This window comes from Geotrypetes seraphini, chromosome 7 (assembly GCF_902459505.1).
Source record: "Geotrypetes seraphini chromosome 7, aGeoSer1.1, whole genome shotgun sequence".
Classification (NCBI taxonomy): Eukaryota; Metazoa; Chordata; class Amphibia; order Gymnophiona; family Dermophiidae; genus Geotrypetes; species Geotrypetes seraphini.
This window is the reverse complement of record NC_047090.1, coordinates 87,171,177-87,184,779: the sequence shown is the minus strand read 5'-3', so window position 1 is coordinate 87,184,779 and position 13,603 is coordinate 87,171,177. Positions and strand designations below refer to the sequence as shown.

The 13,603-nt window shown below is 44.2% G+C and overlaps 1 protein-coding gene across 4 annotated transcripts in view; it reads left to right on the top strand.

Moving 5' to 3' along the window:
* PRORP (protein only RNase P catalytic subunit) overlaps window positions 1-13,603 on the top strand; it is a 137,949-nt gene that overhangs the window by 10,059 nt on the left and 114,287 nt on the right. For 2 of the 4 annotated variants that reach the window (XM_033952468.1, XM_033952469.1), the window contains exon 2: window positions 832-879. The exons of the other annotated variants lie outside the window; for them this stretch is intronic. In XM_033952468.1, the coding sequence (XP_033808359.1) occupies window positions 832-879 (48 nt within the window). The remainder of the gene's footprint in view (window positions 1-831; window positions 880-13,603) is intronic. 4 annotated transcript variants of the gene reach the window in all.

The window sequence follows — 13,603 nt, the reverse complement described above, 5'->3', positions numbered from 1 at the left end:
TTTGAATTTCGTTTCCCCTTCAGTTAGAAGATGTAAACTCAAAAGACACCATCCACACCTGTTCTCACATCAGGCAGCATTATGGGATAAAGATCTAGATTCTAGAACAATTGCTTATGCCTACTACTTATGGTGAATTCAGGAAATGCCTAAAAACATATCTGTTCCTGAAGTTTATAGGCAGCCGATCCGTACAACTCTTTCTCTGATCCCTAGAGCTGTTTATCACTAGCTTTCACCTCTGTTAAGTTCAATCAATTTGTATCATCTTTTAATCTTTGTAAACTGCATAGAACTTCACGGTCCTGCGGTAAACTGTTATTATTATTATTCTTTGAGCTGGATTTAATAAATGGAACTGAAAAAAAAATCATTGCTGAACGGTATTTTATAAAGGCTGTTCCAGGATGGATGCCCTTTATAGAATAACACATAGCGCCAGCATCTTCAATGAAATTTGGGCATGAGGAGTTACTTGTTACACTAATATGTTTGTTGCACTGAAAGCTTATGATAACAAGTTAAACTAAGCTTTAAATGAAAACTGGCTATATATGGGGGCCCTTTACACCCTTCCCACATTTATTCATTCTGCTTTTTTTGTCGTTTTATACATTTAAATAGTATGTGTTTCATGTTTATGGAGTTTTGTTTGGATTATTTATTACTCTTATGATCATTATTATTTGGTTTTAATTTGCATAGTTCACATTAACAGCCTGATGCAGCCTGGTGAGCCGAAATGTAACCCTATTGGGTGTTCATTAGAAATAAATTGTGTTTTGCTATTATTTGCCTGTCTTTCTTCTTATTTTATTTTATTTATTGCAGCATTCCAGGAGAAGACTGGAAAGGCTACACGAGTGTTGTGGAAAACAGGTAGATTGCTGGGAGCAATGGTGTTCTGCCTTCTAAACTAATTAGATGTATTAGATGGTTCCTTTTGTACTAAAATATTCTTCTCTCTTTTTATTTTTAATTTAACAATTGATGTGATTATGATTGTCTTGTCTTTTAAACTGCATAGATAATATTATAGATATGAAGTATAATCACATTGTTTGAATAAATGGCATAGGACTGCTCTGTTTTAGCTCTGATTAAAGCTTTTGGACACTGATTGTGTGGACAGCAGCCTCATTAGTACTAACTGTGGTGACAGAATTAAAGTAGCAGGCTGCAGGGACAGTAATAACTAAGGGGTCCTTTTATTAAGGCGTGCTAAATGCTAAGGCATCCATTATATTCTATGGGCGCTTTAGCGTTTAGCGTGCGCTAAATTGGTTAGTGCACCTTAATAAAAAGACCCCTGGATGTCCTAGTGGAAATGCAGGTGCTTATATGGCCTGGTTTATCTGGCAGGTTACTTAGAGGACTTAGTAATTCAGATGTTTGAACACTGGCCATGCTTGTATTAGTAGCTGTTTAGATTTGGCATTTTTAAATTTTAGCTTTAATTACCCACCTTTTCAAAAAAGAAGATCAAGTTACATACACAAGCTTAGGTGGGCTGGTTCCTTTCCAAGAGGAATGTATAGTCTTAAGTTGTACCTGAAGCAGTGCTGCATGGAGGGTGAAATGGCTTGCTCAGTATCATAAGGAGTGTCATCGGGAGTGGCAGGATTAGAACCCTGGCTTCCCTGGTTGGCATCTGCTGCTCTAACTACTAGGCTGCTCCTCTAACTCCAAAACCTTCTGGTTAGACATAAGGGAGAATGGGTGCTGCATATGAACTAGATGGGAAATCTTGTGTGATAAACTGCCTGAGATGCTAGAGCACAAATGAGAGAGAAATTGGTCCTTAATCAGGACAACTGTTATCTGATAAATTTTTGGTCTTCACTCCCAGTCCTTATGGCCCACCAGTGGATCGGGTTTTCAGGATATCCGTAATGAATATGCATAGGAATGAGATTTTTTGGGCATCTGCAGCAGATGAATCCAGAGACTTTTGGGTTATAAGCATTTACCAACAGTGGAGATAGAGAGAAATGAACTCTGTCTTAGGCCTGGATAAACTAAAGATAATCGCTAATACCGACTGGAGCGCTGTTGACCGATTGTGGACGCGTGATCGATACAGAACCAAGTTGACATTCAGATAATTTGAGCGGAGGCTCACCCTAATCTCATCCAGTCGATTGCTGTGAGAGCAATTTAAATGCATGTGCAGAATATTATCCCAGGACAAATAGTCTCTGGGTTCGGCAGTAGGCTGGTGATTCCACCATCAAGGCAACTCTGACTTGGCTGCTTTTTAAGGGGCAGTTGTTGTTTGGAAAGGGTCTGGATGACCTCATGAATTCAGTGATGGACCATCGCCCAGAGACAATCTAAGGGTTCTGGGCATCTTGCCTTTTGTGGCACCCAGTGAAATTTTTGTGACTACAAGCAATATTCTCCTTCCTCATCGCAGAAATTTTTTCAGGGTTCCAGGGTCAGTATGTGGGCTACAGGCACTCTCAGCCTGCTACCGCCCATCCTGCCTGACCTGCTCATAAGACACAATGACGCAAGGGGGCCAGCTCTCGGAGTTTCTGCCTCCCTGGATGCGCATTGTCTTGGAAATTATTCATTCAAGCTACAAGCTGGAATTTGCCTAGCCCCTTTCAGACTGCTCCGTATCTTCTCCTGCCGGGAGACCGGACAAAGCGCACAAAGTCCAGGCTACTGTTCAATGCTAGCTAGATATTCGAGCAATAGAACCGGTGTCAAGCGAACTTTCGGGCTCAGGCAGATACTCTGTTTACTTTATTGTGCAAAGAAAGGATCAGAAGATTGGAGACTTATTCTGGATCTGCAGCACGTCAATGTGACTCTGAAGATTCCTCAGTTCTGGATGGAGACCGTGCAGTCGGCCATTGCAGCAGTGGTTCTGGGGGAGTTTCTGGCCTCCCTGGATCTTACAGAGGTGTATTTGCACATTCATATTTTTCCAGACCACCGCAAATTCCTGCGGTTTCATGTGCTGGATGAACATTATCAGTTTTCAGCCCTGCTCTTTGGGCTGGCAACTACGCCCCGGACCTTCACCAAAGTGTTTGTGGTAGTAGCGGCTCATCTGAGGAAGATGGGGTTGCAGGTTCACTCTTATCTGGGTGATTGGTTGATCAGAGCGCCTTCGTTGGAAGAAGGGTGAACTACGCTGGAGAGAGTGCTCCACATACTGGAAGACTTAGGCTGGATTGCCAACTTCTGGAAGAGTCATCTGACGCCCATGCAGTTGCTGGAATACCTAGGAGTTCTTTTCGATATGGCTTGTCACCTGGCTTCCTTGCTTCCCATTTTTCTTTGAACCACTCAAATAAGTTTACACATAGTTTGTTTGTTTACATTCCCTTCTGTTAAATTATGTTGTTATAAAAGGTTTCTTGAAAGAACTCTCTCTTTTCAGGCTGCTAAACTGAATGTTTGGTGTGGAAAAATTATGCTAGGAACTTCCTCCTATCTTGATTTTAGAAAATTATTGAAGACCTAATTATTTGATAAATTTGTATCCTAATGCATTCTGTTGTCTTTTAAAATTTTATGCATTTCTCATGTTTTACTATCTGATGTATTTCCATTTTTAAATTGTATTCTTCGCTGTATGTTGAGTTTTACTTGTTGTGAACCGCCTAGAACCATTCCTGGTCAGGCGGTATATAAAAAATAAAATTATTATTATTATTATATTACCTGCCCGAGGCTCAGAAACAGAAGCTGTGTGCACAGATTTCGGAGCTATTGAAGACGGTGGCTCCTTCTGCGTGGGACTACTTACAGGTTCTGGGTTCCATGGTTGCCACGCTGGATGTGGTTCCCTGGGGTGAGGGCGCACATGCATCCTCTTCAGAATGCCTTGCAATCTCGCTGGGCACCCCACCGAGATGCCTTAGAGATGAAACTGCCGTGGACACTGGAGGCCAGAGCGAGCATGACCTGGTGGCCTTGTCCTCAGTCACTCTGCCAGGGTGTTTCGTTACACATTGCATCCTGCATTGTGGTAATCATGGATTCTAGCTTTCGGGGCTGGGGGGCTCACTGTGATCATCTTCCCCTTCAGGGCTGTTGCACTCTGTCACAGCGGAAGTGGTCAATCAACCGGCTGGAGCTCCGGGCCATTCGTCTAGCCTTGAAATAATTGCAGAGGACTCTGGAGGAACAGGCAATGCGACGACAGTGCCCGTCAATCATCAGGGAGGAACCAAGAGCTCTCCCTTGGCTCAGGAGGCTCGACTTCTTTTCATTGGGACGGAACGTCATCTCCTGGCACTGACGGTGGCACATGTGGCCAAAGTGGACAACATTCAAGCAGACTTCCTCAGCCGTCAGACTGTGAATCCAGGCGAGTGGACCCTATCACAGCAGACATTTTGAGCGATTGTGAAGCACTCGGGGCAGCCCTGCTTCGACCTCATGGCCACGGTGCGAAACAAGAAGGCTCCACACTTATTCAGTCACAGATCTGAGCCCGGAAGAGAGGGACTCTATGCTCTAGTGCAACTGTGGCCTCCATATGTTCTTCTATACTTATTTCTGTCTTGGCCGATGATCGGTCGGGCCCTTTGGAGGATTGCGACTCATCCTGGCCATGTCATTATGGTGGCACTTGACTGGCCTCGAAGACCGTGGTATGTGGATCGGGTGCGGCTGCGTGTGGAATGCAGTCTGTGCCTGAGCATCTATCCTGACCTTCTTACTCAGGGCCCGGTAGCCATGGAGGAACTGGGTCACTTTGCTCTTATGGTTTGGCTCTTGAGCACCCAGCCTTAGAACATAGAGGCTATTCAGAGCCTGTGATAGTTACGCTTCTCAGGTTTAAGAAGTCGTCCACGGTGTTGGCCTACGCTAAGGTGTGTAAGATCTTCCAACACTGGTGTGACCAGGAATGGGTGGACCCTTATTTGGCTCTGGTGTCACGGGTCCTTGCTTTTCTCCAAGCGGGTCTAGATAAATGTCTCACGGTGGCGTCTCTGTGGGTCCAGGTGGCTGGTCTGTCCTATTGGCGATGCATTCGGATGTTGCTCGGTTTTTGAAGGGGGCTGTTTGGGTCCGGCCACTTATTAAGAATCTGTTCCCAGCATGGGACCTTAACGTGGTATTGTCTGGCTTTGCCAGAGCTCCTTTTGAACCTCTTCAGGATGCTTCTCTCCTGGATTTAACACTCAAGACGTTTTTTCTGCTCGCTATCACTTCTGCCTGCACGGTTTCCGAATTGCAGGCATTGTTGTGTCAAGACCCTTTTTTTCAGAATTTCTGAGAATGAAATTTCCCTACAGACAGTTCCTTCCTTTTTGCCGAAGGTGGTTTCGGTTTTCCATGTCAATAAGGAAGTATGTTTGCCTATTTTTCAGCCAACAGGTTCAAACATCAGGATCGACTGCTGCAGAAGATGGACGTGCGCAGGGCGCTCTTGCATTATTTGGAGGTCACTAACGAGTTTTGCCTTTCTGACTATCTGTATGTGCTGATTCATTCTATTAAGCGAGGTGCTCCCGCTTCTAAGGCAGTGATCTCCAGGTGGATCTGTAGAGCCATTTCATCCACTTATATTCTTGTGGGTAAACAGTCCCCTGTCTCGGTTAAGGCGCATTCAACCAGGAGTGTAGCTTCTTCATGGGCTGAAGCTAGATCCATTTCTCCTGAGGAGATTTGCAGGGTAGTGACGTGGGCTTCTCTTGGATGTTGCTGCCAGACAGTGACTCTGCCTTCGAGTCCTCAGTCTTAAGGGCTGGCGCAGCCAGCCCACCCTAGCTTTTTGGGGGGACTGCTTTTGTATGTTCCTAGGGTCTAGAATCTCATCTATTGCACTGGAAAAAGAGATTATGTACTTACCCTGGTAAGCTCTTTTCCAGTAGATAGGTGAGACATTCTAGACCCCCCGCCCAGTCCTTGATGTGCCTGCTTTCAAATTTCTGATTCAGGTTCCTGTTTCTTGGAGACCGGTCATCCCTTTCTGGTTGGGAGCAATTTGTAAATATGTTCCACCTGTTGTGGGAGTAGTTTCTGAGCTCCTTCGAAGCCTATGTTGGCAGTTAAAGGTACCATTTAGTTGTTTGAGCTGAACATTAGTTTAGCCTGTCATTACAGGTGCCTGTACTTTACAGATGGGTGTGTCTCTCTGTGCTTGGGTACTAACTGCTAGAGGGTGCTAAGCTAGCCTATGATGTACACTGGAGACAGAGTGAAAAAACTGGAGTAGATTTCTTCTGCAGCTCATGCGAGTATGGGGAAATAACCCTAAGGTCTAGAACAGGGGTAGGCAACTCCAGTCCTCGAGGGCCGGAATCCAGTCAGGTTTTCAGGATTTCCCCAATGAATATGCATGAGATCTATTTGCATGCCCTTCTTTCAATGCATATTCATTGGGGAAATCCTGAAAACCCGACTGGATTCTGGCCCTCGAGGACCGGAGTTGCCCACTCCTGGTCTAGAATGTCTCACCTATCTAGTGGAAAAGAGCTTACCAGGGTAAATACGAGTACATAATCTCTTTTTACTGGTGGAAGGTGAAATTGCCTTGAAAGATGTGCAGGACAGGAAGATGGAGTGTTCCTTGAAACTAACCTTTGATTTCTCAGTGCTTTTCCTATAGGCTACTTTATGCAGTTTGTATGATGTTAGGGCTTGCCTTAACTGGGTTCAGCAAGCAGTGGATGCAGTAGTGTACTTGGAGTCTCCTTCTGTGAATTTCCTCACATGGATACAAATCTTGCTTATTTAGTGGATTCTCTGTATGATCTTGTTCATACCTCGGCCAAGCAAGTCTTATGTTCTTATAGAGGGGAAGGGGAGAAAGAGGGAGGGGAGAGGAGATGCTTCTTATGGATAGATGGGAATAGGGGAGAAGAAAGAGGGAGGAGATGGTACACATGGATAGATGGGAAGGGAAAATAAGGAAAAGTAGATAGATTTTGAGAAGATAGCAGAAAAATGGAAGAAAGTTGAATCTGACACCGGAATCGAATAAGGGTCCACCTGTTCCTGGTCACACTAGTGCTGCAATTTGTTTCCGGAGAATGTGGTAATATCTGATCGCTTAGCGGGGGTTTAAAAAAAAGGCTTGGATAATTTCCTAAAGGAGAAGTCCATAGGTCATTATTGAGATGGCTTGTGGAAATCCACTGCTTATTCCTAGGACAAGCAGCATAAAATCTGTTTTACTACTTGGGATCTAGATAGGTACTTGGGATCTGAGTTGGTCACTGTTGGAAACAGGATACTGGGCTTGATGGATCTTCGGTCTGTCCCAGTATGGCAGTTTTTATGTTCTTAAGCAGATGGTGCTAGCAATTTTTGCCCACCGCTTGTTGTGGCTGTCACTAGTCCGCAGATGCTGTCTCTAAGCAGCACCTTACAAAGTTGCCATTTCAGAGACAAGCTTCTTTTTGGGGAAGTTAAAAACCTGGGTGACTTAACACTCGGTGCTTGCCAGAGGATAAACCTAAGTCCTTTGAGCAGACCTGAGGACCTACCAATCTCGATTTAGACTGGCTATCACCCTGGCTGCTGTTCTTCTTTTCAGAAATCTAGATATCAACATAAACAGACCTTTTGTTCTGGCAGTCTTTCAGCTAGAATTCTGGATTCTCAGCTGCTGCAAGACTTGCACAATGATGGAGTTACGGTCCACTCCTTGGCTCACGCAGTACGGGGACAGCTGTCCCACTTTTACGTGGAGTGTGGCCAAAATCACTACAGATCGTTGGGTCCTTAAAATTTTCAGAGAAGGGTACAATTTAGAATTCTGCTCTCCCATAGAAGATTTTTTTCTTGGAACCTCTGTGCAAAACGTTTTCAAAGTGAGCAATGATTTTTCAACTTTGGCTCCTTTGGTAACGAATTCAAGAGTTTAACTACACATTGTGTGAAGAAATATTTTCTTAGGTTTGTTTTAAATCTACTACTTAGTAGCTTCATTGCATGCCCCCTAATCCTAGTATTCTTGGAAAGAGTAAACAAGTGATTCACATCTACCCTTTTCATTCCACTAAGTATTTTATAGACCTGTCATATCATCCCTAAGTTGTTTCTTCTCCAAGCTGAAGAGCTCTAATTGCTTTAGCCTTTCCTCATAGGGACATGTCTCAACCATTTTATCATTTTTGTTGCCCTTCTTGGTACCTTTTCTAATTCTGCTATATCTTTTTGAGATACGGCGACCAGAATTACCCACAGTATTCGAGGTATGGCTGTACCATAGAGTGATATAAGGCCATTATAACAATTTCATCTTTGTTTTCCATTCCTTTCCTGATAATTCCTAACATTCTATTTGCTTTCTTAGCAGACACCGCATATTGAACTGAGGGTTTCAACGTATCCTCAATGATGACACCTAGATCCTTTTCCTGGACAGTGACTCCTAACACAGAGCCCAGTATCACATAGCTATAGTGTGCTTAGATTATTTTCTTTCTTTTGTCCAAAGTTCATTTTTATGAGGCTTTGGTGCCCTGAGACACTTGGGGATTCTCCGACTGGGAAAGGATGCAAGTTACACTGAGCTGGAATGCATCTCTGAAGGGCAAACCTTTTGCATGGACCTGGAGAACCAGCCTACAGTGTTTCTTCTGGGCTTGGGGTCTGTTCCCCTGGGAGCCGGCTCACTTTCCGAGTTTCTCAGTGTCTTGAGTGCAGGCTGTTGACACTGTGTAAGAACCCTTGAGGTACTGGAGCACCAGCCGCATATTTACCCACCCTTGTTGTGCTTCGAGGTTCCCTGGGTTTGGTGGTCAGTGTCAGTCTGGCTGGCAGCCCAAAGATGCCTTGGTTTAGAGAGTCGCTGGAAGTATCTGAGGCAGAAAATCCTTTCCATCTTTTCAGCTGCATTGAGAAAAGCTGTTGGCAGGCACCAGTCAAGAACTGTGAGTACAGACCAATTCATTCGTATGGGAGAATCGGGGTGGGTCAGAAAATCACAATTTTGTGGGTTTCTTGAGTTAAGGTTTAGGTCTCCCACCTCCAAAACATCTTTCTCTGTGTTGTTGTTTTTTAACTGAAAAGATGGTACTGAAAAGATGGTTTAATGCAGAAGACTAGGAAGATCTAACCCAGAAGCTACAATTACAAGAGCACACATTGATAAAAAATCTCTATTACACAGAGACTTCTAGCACTGCAGAAATAGCTTAATATTTATGAGAAAAATTATATCTGTTCATGCAATCAACAGCCATAACTGGTCAGTCTTGGACCTTTTGAGCATCATGAAAAGGCTAGTCCTAAAGAAAAACCTACAAGGAGCTTTGTGGCAGACTAATTTTCTGTGCCGTGGAGAAAAAATTTCTTGTCAACTGTCAGAATGTCATGAGGGTTTCCATTGTATTTATAGTTCATGCTATCAATGAGAGAGGATTTTGGGTTTCCTAGCAACTGCTCATTTATCAATGAAAAGTTGGCACTTTCTTGGAAAAGGAACATTTCATGTGTTGCTAAGATAGTGGAGGTTGGTTTCCAGCAGCTAGTTACTATGGTCTCTGTAGCTGAAAGTTGTTCAGTAAGTTTCCAGTTCCCTCTGTCTGACCATTTCTTTGGATTGAAAACCAAAAAAGAAGATCCAACACAATCTGCAGTAAGGAAAAGACACACAAACAAAACCAAAAGAAACTGCAGACGAGCGTACAAGATGCAGGCTATGTTTATTATATCAATTGTTAATTGCGGTTAATATTACCACCTTTTTACAAACCAAGAGACACGACACGGTCTGTATTTCGGTTAACATGCCTTCATCAGGGGTCCCTAGTAGACAAGATATCAAATTAAACTAACCATGGGTCTCTGTGTGAACTTGCTATCACACAGAGACCCCTGATCAGCGATTACTTTCGAACTACACAGGCTTATGTTTATTTTTGTTTGTGGTTTAATTTGATACCTTGTCAACTTAGGGACCCCTGATGAAGGCGTGTTAACTGAAATTTGGACTGTGTCGGGTCTCTTGGTTTGTAAAAAGGTGGTAATATTAACCGCAATTAACAATCTAATATAATAAAACCCTAAGCCGCGCATGCGCATTCACACCTGCGTGCTCCCGTTTTCCGTGTGCTGTAGGGCACCGCAGGTAGGAGTGCACATGCGCATGAATATCTCTCTCTTTCTCTCTTCCCCCGAGGCGGATGTCGGCCGCGGTGGCTGTCGGCGGCTGCAGGCCGCGGCGGGCGAGCACGGAGCCACCAGCAGCGGGTGGCGGTCAGCCCGAGAAACCCCTGACCTACAGGCCAGGCCGAAGTTTCTTTTTAACTTAAAAGACGCTGCAGCAGCTCCTCTCACAAGCCGCTCCTGCATCGGAGAAGGCGGCGATCGTGAGAGGAGCCGCCGGAAAGTTACACTGGTCGAGGCTCGGGCTGTTCGGTCCGTGCAGGCTCCTCTCGCGGTAAATGGAGGGAGAGGGAATGCTGCGCCTGCTGCACAGGGAAGTAGGGAAGGATATAGGAAGAAAGACACAGGGACAGGGGCATGGAGAGAGACAGAAAGACAGACAGACAAAGGGGGCCAGGGAGGGAGAGAGACAGAAAGAAGACAGCGGGGGGAAAGGGGGGGAGAAAGACAGAAAGAAAAAGACAGGGGTAGGGAGAGAAACAGAAAGAAAGACAGACATATATTCTACCACCAGCGGGATGAAGGGAGACAGAAAGAAAAGAAGAAAGACACAGGGACAGGGAGAGACACAGAAAGACAGACAGACAAAGGGTGCCAGGGAGAGAGACAGACAGAAAGAAAGACAGCTGGACAGAGAGAGAGACAGAAATAAAGACAGACAGACATATATTCTAGCACCCGTTAATGTAACGGGCTAAAATAACATAGAAACATAGAAGATGACGGCAGAAAAGGGCCACAGCCCATCAAGTCTGCCTACTAGTTGATATAATAAACATAGCCTGTATCTTATATGCTTGTCTGCAGTTTCTTTTGGCTTTGTTTGCATTTCTTTGGATCGAACATCAGGTGTCACTCTTCCCTTTTCTTATCTTCAGAAGTCTCTCTCCTAGTGTTAATCTCTTTTCTTTGTGAGATAAACTGCACAGCATCATGAACAATAAGGAACAGTCTTGCTTTTGTGATGTTCTTGTTGAGTAAATTATTTCTTTCCAAATCATGAACAACAGAGGGATTACATCCAGCTATGAGAATTTTAATTCAATTTCCTCAAAGGTATACCAGACCTCACTGAGTAGTCTTGCAGCCTCTGAATCTATGAAATTTACCATTGTGAAGTCTAGGATTATGGTATGTAGTTGTGACTTCTTTGGTTCAGACAGAAGTGTTGGATGGACATGTGAACTTTCTCCATGCAGTTGTGATGGAGGCAGCACTGGAGAAACACTTCTTGACCAGGATAAAGGTGTAGATGTATCTGGCTTACTTAGCCAAGGAGTATTTTTGTACTGTGAAGGAAGGTATCTATTAGGCCCCTCTCTATACTCTCCACTCTCAAGTATATTTGCCATGGCTGTGGGCCAAAGGTAAGGGTGAATGAAATCCACTTGATCATTTGATCATAATATTATCCCTCTTCTTGTGCCAGGTGTGTTTATTCCAGAAATAGCATTCTCACTTGGGATTCTCCTCCTAAGATACTCTGGAAGGGGTACCGTGATCAGTCTTAACACAGAGTCTGCAGCATGCAGAGAACTCATTCTCAACTTCTTGTCTGTGCTTTTTAACTTTTTCAAAAAGTCTCCACAGACCATTTTTGGAGTGATTTTACTGGCGGTGGCCATCTTGGATTTCAATCAATCTTTTTTTTTTCAAAAGCCTCTGTCTGCCTCAAATCCCCTCAATTTTGCTCCCATTCAGCTTAGTGGACTTCTCAGGGGGGGAGGATGCAAATTAATGTAAAATTTGTGCCAAGTTGCTGGCAGAAGAGCATCCGTATATCGCGTGCAGCAGTGCACATATGAGGGCGGGAGCCTTGGACTTATCCTCATCCTCCAGATTTAGTAAATCACTGTGGGTCCATGAAATGGGTAGAAAGTACTGCCTGGTACTTTTTTCTCTATGAGGACATGAAGCATAGGCGCATGGTGTTTGGGAACCCGTGAGAGTCCTGCCGGAGGACTTGCAGGCTTCATTTACTTCCCCTGTTCCAGGCTTCTCCCTGGAATTTGTGAATCTTATGTGGAGGGTCTTTCTGACACGACCAGGACAGGTGGCACAGCCTACGGCACTCAGCTGTTGAACTGGGGAGCGTCTTCTCCCCCATTGTCTGCCAAACAGATTGAAAAGGTGACTTGCAAAAGTTAGAAAGATGCTAGGATGCATAGGGAGAGGTATGGTCAGTTGGGAAAAGGAGGTATTGATGCCCCATATAACACTCTGGTGAAACTTCATTTAGAATACAGGTATTGTGTACAATTCTGGAGACCTCATCTTCAAAAAGATAATTAGGACAGGATAATTAGTCCAGAGTAAGGCTCCTAAAATGGTCAATGGTCTTTGTCATAAGGCGTATCATGGGACAGACTTATAGATCTCAATATGTATACTTTGGAGGAAAAATGGGAAAGGGGAGATATGATGTACGCTGGTACAGCTAGTGTCAGTTAGGGTGCTGGTCTTTGACCAGAGGGCCACGGCGTGAGCGGACTGCTGGGCATGATGGACCACTGGTTTGATCCAGCAGCGGCAATTCTTATGTTCTTATGATGGAGAAGTTTAAATACTTGCGTAGCATAAATGTGCATGAATCGAGTCTCTTTCATTTGAAAGGAAGCTCCAGAATGAGAGGGCATAGGATGAAGTTAAGAGATGATAGGTTCAGGAGTAATCTAAGGAAATACATTTTTACAGAAAAGGTGGTAGATGTGAGGAATAGTCTCCCAGTACAGGTGGTGGAGACAGACTGTGTCTGAATTCAAGAAAGGGTGGGACAGGTACTTGGAATCTCTTAGAGAAAGGAGGAGATAGTAGATGGGCAGACTGAATGGGTCATTTGGCTTTTATCTGCCATTATGTTTCTATGTACAAGGAGCTAACCATCCTATAACATAGAGTTCAATTCAGTGCTCCACCTGCTGGTAGATCGTCATAATTTATAAGTCTCTGGATTCTTCTGCTACACTTAATTTTCTTTCCTTTATCAGGTAACACAATGTTTCCTGAAAACAACAAACAGACTGCAGACAATGTACAAGATGCAGGCGTTGTTTATTAGTAAATGCAGTAACATATACAACCTTATAGCCAACCAAGGGACCCGACACGGTCCGTGTTTCGGATGACACGCCTTCCTCAGGGGTCCATGGTGGTTAAGGTATAAAGCAAACTGCGTAAAAGATAACAAATACACGCCAATCACGATCAAATGGGGTCAAGCAAGTCTTACACAATGGTAAGACATTGTGTAAGACTTGCTTGACCCCATTTGATCGTGATTGGCGTGTGTTTGTTATCTTTTACGCAGTTTGCTTTATACCTTAACCACCATGGACCCCTGAGGAAGGCGTGTCATCCGAAACACGGACCGTGTTGGGTCCCTTGGTTGGCTATAAGGTTGTATATGTTACTGCATTTACTAATAAACAACGCCTGCATCTTGTACATTGTCTGCAGTCTGTTTGTTGTTTTCTGGTTGCTGTTGTTTACTGCAGACTACGTTGGATTTTCTTTCTCC